A 19,198-nucleotide genomic window follows, 5' to 3' on the forward strand; every position below is an offset into this window, starting at 1 on the left:
GGGGGGGGGGGCTCCTCTTCTCCGTAACTTGTGCACCGTTCGTTCACTCCTCCCCGCCTGTGTTGCAATTTTTGGTGCTACTCGTACTTTCTTTCCACAGGCATCAGCTGTGAGCACCGGCTATACGAGTATATTATATTAATATAACTAACTACTGCACCTTCCTCGGGGCTGCATCGCTCTTTCCTGTCTGTCGAGTCAATTCCTGCATTTATTAGAGTCGAAAACCTTCACTGGTCCGCCAAAGACGTAGCCCTCATACCCACCAATAACGATGCACAGAGTCTGTAAAAACCATACACAAGTGGATCGCATGGCTGAGTTCACGTAAGATCATTGGTTGGATTGACATACCTGTATGGCCGCGTCGCTGATCAATTGGGTCTCTGTCGTCCCACTCTCATTAAGCCTTGCGTATTCGTACTCCGTAATAGCAGTGGTCTTTCGCGTGCACTTTTCTCTCCTTCTTCTCTCGTACTAATTAGTGGGTTGTTATCCTACACCGTACCATCACTTGTAATACTCGTATATGTAGAACCCCCATGGTAGGAGTGCAGATGCTTTATGCGCCGCATCCTTGTACGGTGTTTCTTCCTCCTAGAGACTATAGGGTACTCGCGGATAAAATCAACACCTCGGCATTCCCCGTCTGCTCTAAACCACGCGCCATGTCGAAGCTCGATAGCTTGGGTACTAGTAGTAGTAGTAGTAGTAGTATATTAATTGCGCAACATTCCCACTGCCAAAACCACTCATATAATAATACTCCAACATACTACTGACTAATAATACCACACTGAATGTCACGTTTATTGCAAATTATTGTACGAGTCGTTGCGCAGACTCAAGTATGACAGTCGGAAGGAGCTATCCGTAGTTGCCTCACTACATATTATATATACTACTGCGTCGTGTAACTTCTGGTGGGGCAGGTGCGGTGCAAGTCTGAATACTTGGAGACGGAAGGAGCGACCGACCGGCGTCTTCTTCCCTTTACCCATAGAGCAGGCGGTTTCATCAATCAAGCATCAATTGCCTTCGTCAACGTCATTGCCATCCTTTCCCCCCTTCTCTCTCTCTCTCTCTTTCCCAAGGGGGCATCCATCATACAGCTTCCCCGACTCCATACGCACGCCGCCGTCGTCGCCGACGATGATGGCCAATTCCAACCGCCAGAAGCCGCCCGTGAAGCGGGTCCTGAAGCCGGCGCCCAAGCCCACATCTCAGGTCCATGCCCCGAGACTTGCATCCGAAGCACACACCGTCATCCCTGGAAAAGCAACAGAATCAGGCAAGTACACAGATCTAGACAGGTATCGATTGGTAGGGCTGCATTATCTAACAATGTGGAAACCTGCCGACTCCAGATGCTGTCTCCATCAACATGGCGGCCACGCCCCAGCCTTTCTTGGAACATGAAATCCTATGGAACTACTATCGACGTTGAAAGGCAGTGACCGGGAAGGATTTTAGGCGGAGCCTCCATGTACCCATTGTTACGTATATGAACAATGACCAAACGCCTCTTCCCTCTACCCAACGGTTAAAATCTTGCCCGTTCCCCGCCCCTTGCGTGGCCGTGTTAGTGCCAATGACGACCCTCGGTTCCCCAGACTATGCTATCGGTCCCAGAGTCAAAAGAGTACTAATACTCGTGCGCAGGTCAACAGCCTGGGGGAGCGGGTTGCGCGTATCTGTAGCTGCCAGCCACACCGCTGAGGCCGGGGACCCCAAACGAGGCATCACCAGTCTCCGTTAGCGATACCCGGTGCCAAGAAGCTCGGTACCTCAAGGTAGATAGATATACGAGTAAGATGACCGTTGGCAGAGCGGAGCCACAAAAAAATTCACCGAGGGCCATGAATCAGGATTCGCCGCTCTGCAGTCAGACTATATAGTGTCTTATGCGTAGACGACTACTCATATTACAACGTTAGAAGAGGGGGTCCGTTGTACGACTAGCTCTTATAGGCATTGGGAATTCATCCCTTACGGATACCATAACGTTAGTATTGACCCAGATAACGCGTGGCGATATTCCGCTCCCATATATATATGTATTTACCGCCTCCCCTCTCTGGCATTTTCGACCTTTATATACTCTCTCTCTCTCCCTCTCCTTCTCTCACGTCATCAGGGAGAAGAACGCTGCTGCTCACAGCCATCATGTCTCCCTCCGCCGTCCCCATGGGTGACACTGTGCCCTTGTTCATTAGCGGTGAAGAGTACCACCCGGATAAGTCTTTTGACGTCGTCTCTCCTAGAACGGGCAAGGTGATTCATCGTTGCGGAAACGCCAGCCTCGACGATGCTCAGTCGGCCGTCGCTGCAGCCCATGCTGCGTTCCCGGCCTGGCGGCTGACTAGGCCTGCTGAGAGAAGAGACATCTTCCTCAAGGCCGCACAGATCATGGAGAGACGACGGTCCGAGCTGGCCGAGTACCTGGCCGAGGAGACTGGTGGGCTCGAGCCGTGGGCCAACTTCAACATCGGTGTAGCTATCGGCATGATCAAGGATGTCGCCGGTCGAATCTCGAGCATTGAGGGCTCCTTCCCAGCCACGCAGAAAGCAGATGTCAGCTGCATCATCATGCGCGAGCCCTATGGCGTCGTTGTCGCCATCGCCCCGTGGTCAGTAGCAGTGCTGCTGCCCAGCTTCCAGTCTCAGTCTGCTCTCGCAGCACGACTAACATGAAGCCGCGCAGGAACGCCCCTTACATTCTCGGAACCCGTGCGGTCCTGTTCCCCATGGCAGCCGGTAACACGGTGGTGCTCAAGGCGACCGAGATGGCGCCCAAGACCATGTGGGCGATCGCCTCGGTGTTCCACGAAGCTGGCCTCCCCAAGGGCGTCCTGAACACGCTCACCCACGAGACGGCGAGCGGAGAGTCCATCACAGCAGCGCTCATCTCGGACCGGCGCGTGCGCAAGATCAACTTTACGGGCAGCACGCGCGTGGGCCGCATCATTGCCAGGCTGGCGGGTGAGAACCTGAAGCCGACGCTGCTGGAGCTGGGCGGCAAGGCGCCCGCCATCGTGTGGGACGACGCGGACCTGGACGTGGCGGCGACGCAGTGCGCCCTGGGGTCGTTCATGCACTCGGGCCAGATCTGCATGAGCACCGAGCGCATCCTCGTCCACGAAAAGGTCAGGGACGCCTTCGTCGAGAAGCTCAAGGGCGCCGTCGACGCCATCTTCCCGCCCGCGCAAGAGGCGCCCGTCCTCATCAGCCGGGTGGCGGTCGACAAGAACAAGCAACTCGTGCGGGACGCTGTGTCGAAGGGCGCCACGGTCCTACACGGCGACGTCGACGCCCACGGCGAGGAGCTGTCCGACACCGAGATGAGGCCCGTCATCATCGGTGATGTGACGCCCGACATGGACATCTACCTCACCGAGTCGTTCGGTCCCAGCGTGTCCCTCATCACCGTGTCGACGGAGGAGGAGGCGGTGCGCATCGCAAACGACACCGAGTACGGCCTCAGCTCGGCCGTCTTCACCGCCGACCTGCGACGGGGCCTGCGCTTTGCGAGGCAGATCGAGTCAGGCGCCGTGCATATCAACCACATGAGCGTTCATGATGAGCCTGGTTTGCCTCATGGTGGTGTCAAGTCAAGCGGATTTGGGCGCTTCGGTACAATGTCTGGTTTGCAGGAGTGGCTCTGGACCAAGAATGTCACGTTTGATGACTGAGATGCTCGAGTATGTATTTCATGTCTTATGGCGTGGGTTGAGGGAAAATGGTGTTGCTATGGATAATGCTTTCTCGGGGGGGGGGGGGTATTTCTTTTTTTTTCCTTGCTTGTAATTTTTTTAAATTTTTTTTAGCAGTTACACGGGATATTGTAAAGCACTTTTGGGTAATGAAAATAATCAGTTCAAAGAAACGCTCGTCTCTTGGGAATCCCAGATATCGTCGCAGGGTATCATGTGATCTTTGACTGTATCAGTCCACATACGGATATATTGATCGTTGAAGGGCCTTCACTTGAACGAAGAGGAGTTATGGAAAGGAATTATCGAGAAGGAAAGGAAGGGGTTTTCCATCTCTGTTATCGTGTTATTTCTCCTTTGTCCGTCCCCTAAGAAAACTACGGCCTCCCCGCCCTTCCTTATACGTTCCCAAAAGCACTACTGCTTACCCTATAGGGATTCGACGGCGTATAATAATGTACAGATTATACATACGAGTATACGGAGTGGTATTATATATGAGTAGCTGACTACTCCGTACGTATGAGTAGTAATACCCCATAGAAATCCCAGCACGTGACGTAAATCTCTTCCAGCTCCCTGATAAGGAGATAATCCATATCATATCAAAGCTGTCCTATCGGCAATCTTTACTTCTTCCCGCCAAAACCAGCTTATGTTTTTTTTCTTTCTCTCCTACAACAAGCACCAACCACACCAACCATCTGATTCCCCGTCCCTCTATCATCCCACCAAACCCGTATATACACACACACGACCGAAACCATGTCCTTCCTCGGAATGGGACGTCCTCAACCTACATCGGAGCAGAAGATTGCTGCCGTAGAGGGAGAGATGCGCATGATGGCCGATACCTACAACCGGTAAGCTTGGAACCAACCCCCCATTGATTCTCTTGCCCCCTAAAAAGATAGATCCGAATGAAATCCACAAAAAAAAGGACGTGGGGTGAAGGAGAAGAGACGCAGGCATCTGACAAGAAGATTTATAAAAAAACACAATCTAGTCTGCAAAACACTTGTCAGAAGAAGTGTATCCCCACCGACTACCGCGAGGGCGAGCTCAACAAGGGCGAGTCCGTCTGCCTCGACCGCTGCACCGCCAAGTTCCTCGACGCGTCCATCAAGATTAGCGAGATCATGCAGCAGCAGGGTCAGGCCAACGGTGCCGCTCCGGGCGGCGGCGGCGGTCTCTTTTAAACCCACTACCGTACTAATGAGGGGGGGAGGGGGGCCAAGTGTGTCCCGCTGTCGGACTTGTTGATTTTACCCCTTTCCGCCGCGTCAACTTCGAATTCTTGCTTGTTTTCGTTGGCTCGCGACATGGATAACATGAGAAGAAAAAAGATCTCGTCAGTCGTGTACGATTAGTGTTATGGGAGATATGAAAAAAAGGTGTCTATAGCTATGACAATACCGGTCATGCGCTTTCTTTTTTTTGGGGGGGGAGGAAGGGGGGTAGAAAACCCATATATCGGGCGTGTAACATTATATGTTTGGTATTGAGAGTCTAGAACATTTGAGATACGAAATCTATCCGCTATGGAATGAAAGAGAACCAAGGAACTGAAGAAATCGATGCTTACATTATGTGTAAAGATCCTATTCTATAAACTGTTTTCCTCTCCTTCTTCAGACCTGCCAATACTTGAGCTATGATGAATAATGGCGATGACTACTATGGCAAAAAAGAAGGAAAAAAAAAAGGGGGGGGGGGGGGGGGGCAAGGAGAAGAAGAAGCGGAGGAGGAAGGAGCAAAAATCGAATCATGAATTGCCTTGGGTTATATTGGGCCCAATCCCTACGCCTGTGAGCATCCGTACCAGCCAGAGCGGCCAGCTCTCCGTCTCGAGTAGAACCTTGAGCTCGGCCGCGCTCCTCTCCAGCTCGTCGACTTGCCTCTCAAAGTTGTGGATCGCGTCCTCGACGTCGGCCACCTTCTGCACCAGGGCGTCAATCTCGTAATCGAGCCGCGCCACGAGTACCTCGATATCCTTCGCGCTCTCCGTCAGGCTCGACCGCTCGTTGGCCAGGATCTCCTCCGAGTTGAAGCGCACCCGCTGGCAGGCCTCGTCGAGGCGGTGGTACAGGAGCTGCAGGTCCTCCTTCTCTCGCGCGAAGCGGGAGTCCAGCAGAGCTACCGCCCGCATCTTTTCCTCCACCCACGGCTCCAGGTTGGTCGTGATGTCGTCTATGCTCTGGTTCAGCTGTCGGGCGTACTCGGCCATGGCGAGCACGCCGCCTAGGTTGACGCCGCCACCGCCAGACGCCGAGCCCGACGTCGACGTCAGCTCCTCGATGTCTACCACGTCGTCCCACGTCAGGACCGCCTCCTCGGCGTCGCCGAATGACATGCGCCGCGACCACCGGTCCTCGTTGAAGGCGTGTTTCAGAGACAGCTGCGCTACCTCCATGCTATGGCGGCGGCTTAGGTTTCCCGGCATCTCGCCCTCTCCGCCTCGAGGCTCGGCACTTAGCGGTGGCGCTCCGCCCTCCGCATCGTTTCCTCCATATATTGATGAGGCAGCCGTTGACGGGCCCACGTCTCTGCGTGCGTCTGAGTCCGAGCTTATCTGTCTGAGCTTGGCATCCAATTCGTGCTGTTGGTGCTCCTGCTGCTGTCTGAGCTTCGTCGACGTCGCGGCGGACGACGACGGATACTGCGAATCGTCTGATAGGATATGCGATGAGGACTCCTGGTGCTCGCTACGTCTCCTGCCGGCCACATACTCTTCTGGTTTGTTCTTCCAGGTGAAAGCCCTGTTTGGTCCATTGAGGGCCGATGTGGATGAGAAGGCGGAGTCCTGGATAGAGCTCGAGACACCGACCTGGCTCTGGCCCTGGCTCTGAAATTGGCCTGGACTGTCCCTTTGTTCCGGCATGTCATCCCTTGCGGATACGGATAGCCGGGAGCCATGTCCACGACGAGTTCCGCCAACAGCGTCTTTGATGCGACCAAGTCCCGACCTGGCGTCGCTCATCTTGCCAGCCACATTCTTCAGTACCTTCCTGCGTGATGGGTCTCTGCTCAAGGAGCTGTCCGTCGCACCGGTGGCCGGTCCTGGTGCGCCGGCGTCTGAGTACGGGGCTAGCAGCTCATCTCTCCGCTTCGCCTCGGGCTCGTCGTCTGGCTGCTGAGTCCGGATGCGTGAGATAGGCTGGAGCCGATCTTCATCCGCGCCGAAACTCGGGTTCGCCCGATCGATATCCTGGTTCGACGAGTCTGTAGTCGTCGGGCGAGGCTTGCCAAACCAGAGCCATTTCGCTCGTCCGCCATAGGCAAAACTTATGAACGTATCAATGTCTAGCGTCTCCACATCGGCGAGACCACCCTTGTCCTTACCGGACACCATGCCCATGACAATCTCGCCTCTCTTTCCGCCAATCTCCGTCATTCTCGACTTGACGGCCTTGGGCACTCCCCACCCATCACCGGCAGCAGCCTTGGCCGTGGTGAGGTGGAGCTTGAGCAGTGTTGGCCGGTCCAGGCGTCGTGTCTTCTCCAGCTTCGACAGCTTCTGAAAGTACGCAATCCCTCGCTTCGTATTCTCAACGTCGAAGACGTCCTTGCCGACGGGGGCACCGCACCAGTAGAGTCGGTTCCTCGCGCCCATCAGCATGCCGAGGAGCGCAGCCACAGTCGTGGGTCCCAGGATGCCGTCGTTGGACTCAAAGTTGTAGTGTTCCGCGCCCACCTCCGTCCACCAGTTACCTATGGCCTTCTCCGTCACATCGCACAGCAGCCCGTCAATGTACTCTGGCTCAATCTTTTCAAACAGGTAGAGCGCCACCTGACAGAGCTTAACCAGCTCGACGACGGCCGCAAGGAAAGGTATCCGATCGGACACCTTGTAGACGGACAAGAACTTCGTGCGCGTACCCTCGGTGGGTTCAGTCAGAGTCAGGCCAGCACGGCCGGCGCACCCCATCCTCTTGAGGTTCTCGTTGACGACAAAGATCTCGCGGTGTTTCCGTATGTCGCCATCGGGAACGGGTATGACGGTGAGCGCAGACGGGAAGCTGCTCAAGTTGGTAACCATAAGCTCCCCAAGGTCGGTCTGTTTGGGGCGGGCGAGATACTTTCTCGAGGCTCTGAAGTAGACGCGTAACCGTGCCGACCACAGTTCCTCATCGACGGGGACGGACAGTACACCGGCAATGACGGAATGCGCCTCGTCTCCCGTATATGCCACGATGACCAAGGTCGGCGACTCTCGAGAGCACGCCCACTGTTCGACGAGATATAGTTCGTATCCGCGAAGGGACCCACGACGTTCGACGACGGTGACGCACGGGTCTTCTTCAAGATAACTGAATCAAGGGGAGGGTGGCATGTTAGCTTGCGACAGTGTTTGCCTCTAGCAGTCTGGTCGCCATACCGGAAGGCGACGGGGTCGGGAAAGACGATGTTCTTGCGCGGGACAGAGGGGCCGTGTGCCGGAGCGGTCTGGGAGGCAGGATCGGTGATCGTCCCAGAATCAGCTGAGGCGCTCCCTCGTAGGGTCCGCTGCATGGTCGTCGCGGAAGGTTTGCTGATGGAGTTCTGGCTGTCGGAATGTCGATGGTATGGGCCAGATCGGTCCGAGACCGTGGGCAAGGGTAAGGGCATGGAGAAGCTCATGTTGTCTGCGTCGTCGCCGTCACCGGCGGTGGAGCCCCTCTAATCTGGCACAGCAGGGCATTCTCGTACAAGGCAAGTCGACAGGTCAGAGCATGTAGCCAGGGCCTTGTGTGGGTGTGCGCGTGTGCAGCTGTTGTGGAGGCAGCTGTTGTGAACCGGGCGGTTGTTGGAGGGATTGTGTTATGCAAGAGACAGAAGAGGGAGGGCGATGACGGAGTAGAGGGCCGGATGCATTAATATGATTTCCCCGTATTAAATATCTCTAGCTGAGCTCAATGGTTTTAGCTGCCCCGCAGCGCAGGCCAAGCTTTCGGCAGTGGCATTATTATGAACACGAGGTACACGGCTGAGGCTAATTGGTGGTAGATTCCGACGCACATTGCAGGATTCAAGACACCTCTTTTATGTTAATGCTGTATATATGGTTGGCATTTCAGGGGAGGGAGATATATACATCTCTCACCTGACATGCCGAAGAAAAGAAGGGGGGGAGGGGGGGAGGACAAGAATCGGCACAATACCGTCATAACTGGTAGCATGATTCATTGACATGTGGTTATGGGCACAGCAGCGGCACAGTCTAAAATCATGTCCCTTAGCTTTTTGGGAATAACCTGCTTTAATACATACCCCCCCACCTTCTTACATAACTTGCTTTCGTGCATACGTCGGCTGTTATCGATAATAACCGTCGAGCCAGTGCTCATCATCGTCATTTGTCGGGCCCAACCGGCGCAGCGTCGTCTACAGCTATCGATATTGGACCTCCGCCCCTCCCAACCCACTGCCACTGCATGCCAGCCTGAGAGAACACAGCCAAGAGAACAACTTTACGACTCAGGACAGGTACCTGGTTCAAAAACTCTGTACTCGATATAAAAGAAGAAAGAAACAGGGAGATAGGGCAGACCGTCATCATGCTTGGTCTCGAATCCGGACAGCAGCAGCAGCAGCAGCAGCAGCAGGCCGCCTCGCCATTCAAGCCGCTCGAAGCCGAGCTGGCCCGGATGAGGAGGTCCAACCTCACGGCCGCCATAGACGATGTCGACAAGGTGATTGAGCTGCTCCAGTCCACCAGAGATCAGGTCGCACAGGGTATGACGCATCCCTCTCACCTCCCCGCCCCCGCTCACACCGTCTGGGCGGGATGGAAGACAGCATAGCAGTTGCTGATTCTTGTATGTTGGACAACAGAGGCCGACGACTCGGGCGATCCGGAGCTCTACTCGCACAAGGTGTCTTCAGCCATGACCTCGTTGCAGAATCCGGTGAGGCAGCGGCTGGATGCCATAACGGACGATTTAAAGGATGTGACAAAGGCGCAGAGGAGTTTTGGTAAAGCTCTAGATAAGGTATGCCGGTCTCCCCTTCCGCCATCTTCTCTCTCCGTCGACGAAATCAAGGGAAAGATGAGAGGCGACAAAAAGAGGAGAAGAAGAAGAAGAAAAGAAACACGAGCACTACTAACATGGCAATCCCCAAGGCTATGCCAGTACGAGAGCTACCCACACAACTAGACACAATGGCGCAATACGCCGACAGCATCAACCACGCCATAACGATGCACCTCCTCCGCGAAGGCCAGTTCTCCGTGGCCGAGACGTTTCGCGAGGAAGTCAGGCAAGACCAGGAGGCCAACGGTCACATCAATGTGCACAAGGGTGACAAGGACGACGACGACGACAAAGATCTGGACATGGATGCCAACGACAACGACCTCCGCACGCGCTTCATGGAAATGTACGAGATACTAGACCAGCTCCGGTCCAACAACCTCCTCCCGGCCATCGAGTGGGCGCGCATCCACAGCAGGGACCTCGAAGCCAAGGGCAGCAGCCTGGAGTTCGACCTCAGCAGGCTCCAGTTCATCTGGCTGTTCCGCGGCCGCCAGCCCTCGGCGCCCGGCAGCGACGCCGGCTCGCAATCGGCAGCGGCACGGGCCCAGGCCGAGGCGTTCGACTACTCGCGCCGGCACTTCGCCCCGTTCCAGCGCCGGCACCTAAAGGAGATCGCCCAGCTGTGCGCGGCGGTGGTGTACGCGCCCAACCTGCGCGACTCACCCTACGGCCACCTGTTCCAGGTGGATGCCGCCTTCGACGACGTGGCCCTGTCCTTCACCCGGGACTTCTGCTCCCTGCTCGGCCTGTCGGCCGAGTCCCCGCTGTACGTGGCCGTGACGGCCGGCGCCATCAGCCTGCCCCGCCTCGTCAAGTTCACCGGCTACCTGAGGGACAAGAGGACCGAGTGGACCACGGAGAACGAGCTGGCCTTTGAGACCCCCCTGCCCGCCTCCATGATCTACCACCCCATCTTCGTCTGCCCCGTCAGCAAGGAGCAGACCACCGAGGCCAACCCGCCCATCATGCTGTCCTGCGGCCACGTCATCTCCCGAGAGAGCCTGCACAACATCGCAAAGGGTCCGCGGTACAAGTGTCCTTACTGTCCTGTAGAAGGTTACATCAGTGATACTTTACGCATCTATCTATGATTTCCATCAATTGCACTCCTCGGCTTTCCCCATCCTCCTTCCTCCTCCTCTTCCTCCTCCTCTTTCTCTCTTCTCCTCTTTCCTACTCTACCCTCCCATCTGTCTTTTCTTTTCTTTCCCTCCTTTTTCCTTCTCTTCTTTTTCTTTTCTCTTCCTTCATCTTCTCCTCTTGCCTTTTCTAGCTTCAAATCTTCTTCTGGGCGTTGAACAGGCGTTCATAGGTGTCTCATCGTTATTCTTATTTTCTTTACCAGGGCAAATAAATTGTCGCTGTTTGGACCCAAAAAAAAGGTGTTGATAACAATGGATTAACGGATGGATTATTGACATGTACTCACCCGTACACGTTATGAGTCGTCAACTTGCCGTCATTCTGCTCCGCAATATACACCCAGCCCTCACCAACTTCGCGTGGAAAACAGTCAAGACTTGCCAACCCGAGTTGATCCGTCATACGTCATTTACGTCGTAATGTTGCGTTGTAACCTGCCTCGAAAGAGTAAACCCGTCCGCTTGTGTGAGAATGGTTTCAGAAAAAAAAATACTTCAGAGGGACCGGCTCCCATGTATATTTCTTGGCAAAGTTTGATGCTCGTACGATATCCGAGTCGTAATGCATGCAACAATAGGTAAAAGTGATTATTTGTCTTCTAAAGAAAGAAGAAGAAAAGAGAGGAAGAAGGATTGATAGTGGATGAAGAGACGGGGGGGTCAGGAAGAATAGGGGACCTTGAGAATTGAAGTGATTTGGTCGGTTTCCTCCCCCATTGTCTAGTACATACATGTACCATGTATAAAAAACAAGAAAATGGTTAAAGTCCCCCCTCCCTTTCCCCAAGGAGTGACGATGGTTGGTTGGTAGAAACAAGCAGATGAAACATAATAACGGGCACCTCTGGCAAAATAATAATAATAATAAATAAAAAAGATAGGTAAAGAAAAAAAGGAAAGAAAAATATCCCCCCCAAAAAAAAGAAAAACTCTGTCCCGGGGACCTAGTCAAGATAGAAGAAACGGATAGATATAATGATGCGCTTTGACATGTCCCGCGAAATAAGAGCAAATAGTAAATATGGTATCATGGAAGGAACTGGGTTTCGTCAAGCCCAGCTTACTTTTTTTTCTTTCTTGGTTTTTTTGTTCTCTCTTCTTTGTCTTCTTCGATATGTCGTCGTCGCCGACTCATGTATTGTTTTCTGTTTGGTCGTCGTCGCCAACTATCCTCGTTGTTGGGTCTGTGCGTGTCGGGCCCTGCCTCAACTGTGTGGTTTCGTAACTTCGTATATGTGCGGTCTTGTTCCATCCTCGGTTCTCTTCCTCTCTCCCTCATCTTTTTGTGTGTGTTCTGTTCTGTTCGTTGCTGTTGTCGTTGCTGTCGTCGTCGTCTGAACAGACAGAGATAGCGCAGAGATGGAACTCAGTCAATCGTCATTCGGCTAGCTAGAGGCTTGACGTCGTGTAGGCTAACAGAGGCGACGGTCGGGTCCTCGACCTCCTTGCGCCTGTGGAGGGACATTTGGATGTGAGGCTTGAGGCCGCGGCCAAAGTTGACCATGCAGACGACGGCGTTGATGATGGTCAGGACGATGAGGAGGATGGTGATGACGGCGAAGGCGGTCAGGGACTTCTGGACGGCCTCGTAGTAGGAGCGCCAGGTCCAGATACGGACGAGCTTGAAGAGGAAGTAGACGAGGCCGCCGTGGTAGAAGATGATGACGATGACCATGCCGATCTTGTTCTCGATGCGGGTGAAGTAGCCGGCGCCGACGAGGATGAGGACGGTGATGGGTATGGTGACAATGGTCAGGGCGAACTCGGGGTCGCTCGTCTCGGTGACGATGACGACGAGCTGGATGATGAAGCCGAGGAAGAAGAAGAAGTCGAACTTGAGCAGGGCGATGTAGATCTGGTAGTGGAGGAAGCGCTTCTTCATGCGGTAGTCGGCACCGATGATCTTGAGCACGTCCCAGGCGAACTCCTGGTACAGCCTCCAGGCGAGGAAGACCATGAAGACGGTGGAGACGGCGATGATGCTGGGGATGGCGATCAGGTAGGGGCGGATGTCAGCCCAGATGCCCCGGGCCGTGTACCCGGACTTGAGGGCATTGTACTGTTCCAGGACGTCGAGCGACGTGCTGATCTGGTCGACCTGGATGGCCGTGTAGACGGCGAGGGCGAGGTTGGCGAAGCACACTCCCATGACCTGGATGGTGTTCTTCATACGCAGGGCGTCCCAGACGACGACGAGCTCGTACAGGAAGCCAAAGATGAAGAGGGAGAGGAAGGTGGGGATGGTCTTGTACTGAGAGTCGAGGTCCCTGAGGTTACGGTCCTTGTTCTCTCGGAGGGTAGGCTGGAAGGCGGCAAAGACGTATCTATTCGTGGCGTGCATGTGAGCTTGGTTCTTCATCCTCATCTCCTTCTTCGACTACTCGTCACGATGAGATTTGCATTGTATGACGCAACGTCACCGGCTAGAGATGGGGGGGACATACGACTCAAAGCACAGGCAGATGACAGCCTGAATGGCCGTGGCACCCATGAAGACGGCCGCCCATTTGCTGCTCATGAAGCCAAAGTAGCTCTCCCTGGGCTTAGAAGGATGCAACGACGGCGGGGGGGGCGAGTACCTCCCCCCTCCGGCATTGTATGTCGGCTGATCCATGGGGACGGCGGATTCCGAATAGGCAGGGGACGGGACGTAGGGGGCGTCGATGGGAGGAGGCTGCGGCTGCTGCTGCTGCTGCTGCTGCTGCGAGTAGGCCGGTTGAGGGTACGAGGGCAGGTCGGCGTGGTCGGTCGGGTCGTATAGTTTGGGAGGTTGAGAGGCGTAAGGGGACCCGTGATCCGACGAGCTCGGACGTCTGGAGCCGCTACGGGTGTCGAGGCGGGTAGCCACAGTGGGCAACGAAGGGGACCCTTGACCGAGAGTCACGGAATCGTTTATTCTATTCGATGGGAGATGTCGCTGGATATGCGAGTGAGCGTGCGTGCGTGCGCGTAGATGTGTGTATGTGTGTGTATCCTGTTGTCAAAAAGCGAGTGACGTGGTTTGTGGTTTGCGCCCAGCGCAAGCCAAACAATGAGGAGGAGGGGGGGGGGAGAGAGGGATGAGATACGACAGGATAAAAAAAGAATGAGTGAGATGGAAAAGGTAAAAAGGACAAAATGGAAAAAAAAATAGGAAAAAAAAAAAAGAGGAAAAGAGAAGGAGAGTTTTGTTGCAATGACGCTGCTGCTGCTGCGGCTGTGCTCTGTCCTCTCTGCCCCCGGGGGTGGAGAGGGAGGGGAGGGGAGGGGAGGGGAGGACAGGGACCGTTTGGCACTCGTACTCGTACTCTGGAAGGATCCAGAGAGGATCCTGCCAGCCGGTCAGCAGAGGGAAGGGACTGGGATGAGCACACACAGGAATGGGGCTTCCCTCTACTGGTACGGAGAAGGCGGGTACGGAGTGCTGGCATTGCAAAGTCTTGGGTGACCAGGCTGAAACGGCGACTGGGTAAGAGAGTTGGAGACGTTGATCCATACTGCCCGTACCGGTAGAGTCCAGGGCCTAGGCTAGCAGCAGTAACGACAGAATACAGTGCAGTACGGGGCCAGGCACATCGGTAATACGCCCTGTACGAGTTATATGTAACTAAGCATGTGCTCTGTACTCGTACACCAAACCAAGTAGGCTGTCGGGATCAATGCTTCTCGCAGGGCCAAACCCCCCTCCCCCTCCCCCCAAAGCCAATTAACAGTGGATTCCCTGGATGGACGGCCCTGACAGGCTTAATACAGGGGGAGTCGGTGCCCACTTATTATTCCTGCAGGGGTCGTCCGACAGCGGCTTGTCGGCTACCCGAGGCTGGGACCTCCTCCTTGCCATGGGCAGCTCCATGGGCTCTCAGCTCTCCCTATCCATCAGAAATATCCTGTACGGATAATCTGTACATGTACACACGTATTTGCGCCTTCTCCCCCGAGGGTAACTAATTTTGGAGAATCACTTTAATAACACTTTATATTACTCGTCCCTGTCCTCTCTACCCAACCATACCGTGCGTCTTTATGCGTCTACTTGCCGGTAAGCTGCAGGTGGCCGTTGCCTTGCCGTTGCTGTGCTCAACACTCTCTGTCCAATATGTATTCGTTGCCACGGAGTAACATGTTAATCCGTACAGGGTTAATACTATCTCATCTCGTACAGCGGAATATTACGCAAAGACATGCACGAAAAAAGAACCACTTCTTTCTCGCCCGTTCCTGGACTTGTACCTGGGCGGCGTAAAACTAAAAACTATAAAAAAATTCCAAGACGAAAAAAAAGAAAAGAAACGAAAAGAAAAAGGAAGACGGAAAAAAAAAAAGTGCCACACACATTCCCCTTCCTGTTGATCTCTAACCTCCGAGCGCCCCCCCCCTTCCCCCATCCCCCAGTCTGCCTCGTAATACTGGTAATGCTGCGAGTGCTTTAACTTCAATTACATTTACTCCGAGTCGTACACACTGGTGACTACTCCCGTATTACATATCTTGTACTCGTATTCGTACCAGTCTACGCGTCATCAGTACGCCTTAGGAATGCCGCCTCGTGTGCGATTGTATTATTACATATTATAATACATAGTACTCGTATGTGTAGACTGGCAAGCCGAATTCCTCTCTCCCCCCCCCCCCCCAGCCTCACGCTCAAGCGGCAGGAATATTATTGCATACCATCATAAAAAAAGCCCTACGGCGTGCTCGTACATGTAGAGAAGAAAAAGGAGAAGAAAAAGCGCACAGTTATTTATAGCGCCGATAGCCAATGAATACGGATTATTGTACTCTGTATCGATATTCAGAAAAGACGGCCTTGCATATCTTAGAGCACATAACAGTTTGATACGAGCAGATAAGCAGATACGAAGAACGAGAAGAGAACGAATACGTAGCAATCATAGCCCCCCCCCCCCCCCCCCCCCCCCAAAAAAAAAAAAAAAAATACGAGTGCACCCTCCCTTTTCTTCTTCTCTTCCTCTTCTCTGCAATGATGCTACGGGTATTATTACATATACCGACTCCGTAGTGGTTAGTGATTACTACTCGTCGTTCTTCTGGGCTGCCTCTGCCTCCCCCAACACGTCAAACCACGTCTCGGGCAGGCGTCTGCCGCCCTCGTATGAGCCGAGCAGGTAATCCTCGACCTCGGCCGCCCAGTCGAGCAGCTGCTCCTCCGCGCCCCACTCTCCCATGGCCATGAGGCCGATGGGGAGGGTGCCGTCGCCCTCCCCCCGGCCGGCCGGCGGCCGGGCGTAGCCAGCCGGGGCCGAGACGGACGGCGCGCCCGTCATGTTGGACAGGAAGATGTACATCATGTTGCGGACCGTGCGGTTCGTGTCGCTGCACCCGTAGGCCTCCTCGGCCGGGTCCCGCGGCCAGCCGACCATGGGCGACGTGGGCGTGACGACGAGCAGGCCCGGGTGCTCGCGAAACAGCGACGCCACGTGCCGCATCATGAGCTCCCGCAGCGCGTTGCACTTGAGGTAGTCGGCCGACGGGGTGCGCATGCCCACGCTGAGCACCATCCTGTTGGCCGCGCCCACCAGGCCCGTCCACCCCGCCGGGTCGCCCGCCGCCCGCCGCCGGTGCAGCTCCGCCATCTCCGTGATGCACAGCACCTGGTGCGCCGTACGCGCCTCGGCCACGTGCGGGATCGAGATGTCCACCACCCGGTACCCGCGCTTGGACGCCAGGTGCTCCACGGCCGCGTCGCAGATCCGCACCACCTCCGGGTCCGCGTCCGCCCACCAGTCGCGGTACACCCCCATGACCCGCTCCGCATCCGGCCCCGGCCGCCTAGACGTCGCGAACAGCCGCTGCACCGCCGACGCCGGGTCCGGCTGCGACATGAGCCGGTACGCGATCCGCAGGTCCGCCACCGACGCCGCCAGGGGCCCCCGCACCGCCATCGTCATGTTGAAGAAGCCCGTGCGGTTGTGGCTCGGCTTCAGCCCATACACGCCGTTGAACGTCGCCGGGATGCGGATGCTGCCCCCCGCGTCCGAGCCCACCACGATGGGCACGATGCCAGCCCCCAGCGCTGATGCCCCGCCCGATGTCGACCCGCCCGTGTAGTACGACTTGTTGTAGTGGTTCGTAGGCGTTCCTTGAGCGACCTGTTGGGTATGTCAGCGTGCCTCTGTTCCCTCTGTTCCTTCTTCCCGTAGCTGGTTCTGTTCTGCCTTACATTGAGGCCGCTGGTATCTGCCATCCGTAGTCATCAGCATCGCTCCTCTCCCTCTCTTCTCTTCTTTTTCCTGGGTGGAGGCACGGAACTCACCGGATCCCAGCTCGTGCATGCAATTCTTGCCCAGGACAACCGCCCCTGCCTCCTCCAGCTTCTGCACGCACCAGATCGTACTCTCCCTCTCCTTGAAGAAGTCCAGGCCAGCCTTGTACTTCATACCAACATGGCTGACGTACCCCCTGACGTCCGTGTCATCCTTGACGCCGATGGGCACGCCGTCCAGCACGCCTAGCGGCTCGCCGGCGGCGTACCTCTCCGTCGACGCGCGGGCGGCCTCGAGCGCGAGCGACTCCTTGCCGTGCCAGTCGGCCCACGCGTCGGCATACAGGCTGCGCGGCTCCTGACCCTTCTTTGTGACGGCGAGGAGCGTCTGCGTCACCTGCAGGGGCGTCACCTTGCCAGACCGGTACATGGCGTGGTAGTCGGCGGCCGAGTAGTAGTTCGCACCGTTCGCGCCGGTGGCCCTCTTGCTCTCGAGAAGCTCCGGCTCGAAGTCGAGCATGGTGTTGTCGCCCAGAGGGGTGACGGTTGGCTGGGAGGTTGTCAGCCAATCAAGCATGGCAGAGCAGAGCACAGATAGAGAGAGAGGGGGGGAGAGAGAGATAGAGAGAAGAAGAAGGAGGAGGAGAGAAGGAGAAGAGACTTGCGTGGAATCGGAATGGCACATCGTCCAACTCAGGCATGTCCTTGATGGTCCCGAAGCCAGCATTGCTCCAGAAGAAATTCGGTACAGCATTGACCCGTGTCATCCTAGAGCATTGTTACTATTCACTGGTCATGTGCGTGTGCGTGTGCCTGTGTTCGCTCAATCGGATAACACATGCCCAGGAATCTTACACATTGGCCACCAGCACCAGAGGAAGACCGTGGAGCTTGGGGTTGGGTTCCGGCAGACTCCTGTATCTGGCCTCGCCAGCCTTGACGGGCTCGGGATAGTCGGCAAACGAGGACGGGGACATTGTTCTCTTCCTGCTCCTCTTACCCGAATACTAGAAGAAGAGGGAAAGATGTCCAGACGGATGACGCTCAAAATCCGATCCAACCACGCAGTGCAGTGTCGTGAGGCATAATACAATGCTGTGATGCTCAACAGAGCTACGAGCTACGAGCTCGTAGCAGAGTGACGACATGCCTCGGTTCGTTTCACGTGACCTTCGTACGCTCCAGCTCGAGTTTTGGACACGCAGAACATCACATAGAGACCCTCCTTCCTCCACGGATGCAAGGATACAAGTCATTTCATCTCTTCCATTTGACTTTCTTTTTTTTCTTTCTTTTTTGTTGTTTTGTGATATCGTGTACGAGTGGTTCCTTTCAAGTTCCTTTCATACGTACGGAGTACGCCGTATATACTAATATGGTATTAGCACATGTCGTGAAAAAGCACCTAATAATATATATACGCTACTCCGCCTCGGAAAGAGTGCACGACCCCCTCCCTCCAACGGTCAGTGGTCACGGTGGCTCAGTCAAACAGGTGGGGACGGATTCAGCGGGGGGGCCCTCATCGCCTCCGGAAAGTTCATGCCCAGCCCGACAAAGTTTCCTTCCCCATTCTGCCCCCTCCCCCCCCTCCCAAAAAAAAAAAAAAACCCTCGTGCACAGCCTCTGCTTATGTCAATGTATTCAGATGACGTCGTAACTACGTTCCGGAAGAAGGGGGCGTTGATACCGAATACGGGTAACAATGCAGATGATGCAGTGGACCTCAGCCAACGGGTCTTTACTTTTCGATAAGGTGTAGATACTATCTGTTATATGCTAAAACACCAGCAGCAAGAACGCGTGTGATCGGCAGCCCGTGCGGCAGTGTATGACCGACCGATAGGCTGGACCCTTAGACCCTTACACATTCCATACAAGTAGTGATGTGCAGGTAATAACGTCTACATCTGTGGAAATTCTGCTGTATAATGTTTCTCATAAACTGCTGTATATAAGGGGGGGATTATCCGGCTCGTATACACAGTTCCCCCTGAGGGTGTTGTCTTCCCATCAATCATGGTGAACCGTAGGCCAACAGAAAAATTCATGTTACAAGATGGAAAAAAGCCAAGAGAGAGAGAAAAAAAAAGACCAAAAATATACTCCGCCGTGTTCCTG

At 54.9% G+C, this 19,198-nt stretch overlaps 6 protein-coding genes across 6 annotated transcripts; 3 read left to right on the plus strand and 3 right to left on the minus strand.

Moving 5' to 3' along the window:
- Positions 1–2,166: 2,166 nt before the first annotated feature.
- Positions 2,167–3,692, plus strand: GMORB2_3887 (Acyl-CoA reductase or other NAD-dependent aldehyde dehydrogenase; the record flags this gene model as incomplete). The annotated part of the gene is given in 2 exon segments (XM_035465863.1): positions 2,167–2,666; positions 2,681–3,692. 2 exon segments carry the CDS (start codon positions 2,167–2,169, stop codon positions 3,690–3,692), a joined length of 1,512 nt encoding a protein of 503 aa, XP_035323700.1.
- A 786-nt stretch (positions 3,693–4,478) lies between these two features.
- Positions 4,479–4,912, plus strand: GMORB2_3888 (mitochondrial import inner membrane translocase subunit TIM10; the record flags this gene model as incomplete). The annotated part of the gene is made up of 2 exons (XM_035465864.1): positions 4,479–4,576; positions 4,720–4,912. The coding sequence occupies 2 exons, from the start codon at positions 4,479–4,481 to the stop codon at positions 4,910–4,912; spliced, it is 291 nt and encodes a 96-aa protein (XP_035323701.1).
- A 566-nt stretch (positions 4,913–5,478) lies between these two features.
- GMORB2_3889 (Sin3 complex subunit Stb2) lies at positions 5,479–8,333 on the minus strand (the record flags this gene model as incomplete). Its single annotated transcript, XM_035465865.1, has 2 exons — positions 5,479–8,023; positions 8,092–8,333. The coding sequence occupies 2 exons, from the start codon at positions 8,331–8,333 to the stop codon at positions 5,479–5,481; spliced, it is 2,787 nt and encodes a 928-aa protein (XP_035323702.1).
- A 917-nt stretch (positions 8,334–9,250) lies between these two features.
- On the plus strand, positions 9,251–10,821 carry GMORB2_3890 (uncharacterized protein; the record flags this gene model as incomplete). Its single annotated transcript, XM_035465866.1, has 3 exons — positions 9,251–9,428; positions 9,528–9,685; positions 9,817–10,821. 3 exons carry the CDS (start codon positions 9,251–9,253, stop codon positions 10,819–10,821), a joined length of 1,341 nt encoding a protein of 446 aa, XP_035323703.1.
- A 1,417-nt stretch (positions 10,822–12,238) lies between these two features.
- On the minus strand, positions 12,239–14,347 carry GMORB2_3891 (uncharacterized protein; the record flags this gene model as incomplete). The annotated part of the gene is made up of 3 exons (XM_035465867.1): positions 12,239–13,196; positions 13,317–13,685; positions 14,226–14,347. The coding sequence occupies 3 exons, from the start codon at positions 14,345–14,347 to the stop codon at positions 12,239–12,241; spliced, it is 1,449 nt and encodes a 482-aa protein (XP_035323704.1).
- Positions 14,348–15,887: 1,540 nt separating this feature from the next.
- Positions 15,888–18,054, minus strand: GMORB2_3892 (Asp-tRNAAsn/Glu-tRNAGln amidotransferase A subunit or related amidase; the record flags this gene model as incomplete). The annotated part of the gene is made up of 4 exons (XM_035465868.1): positions 15,888–16,954; positions 17,129–17,627; positions 17,761–17,845; positions 17,933–18,054. The coding sequence occupies 4 exons, from the start codon at positions 18,052–18,054 to the stop codon at positions 15,888–15,890; spliced, it is 1,773 nt and encodes a 590-aa protein (XP_035323705.1).
- Positions 18,055–19,198: the final 1,144 nt, after the last annotated feature.

The sequence above is a fragment of the Geosmithia morbida genome (genome assembly GCF_012550715.1).
Source record: "Geosmithia morbida isolate 1262 chromosome Unknown scaffold_2, whole genome shotgun sequence".
NCBI lineage: Eukaryota > Fungi > Ascomycota > Sordariomycetes > Hypocreales > Bionectriaceae > Geosmithia > Geosmithia morbida.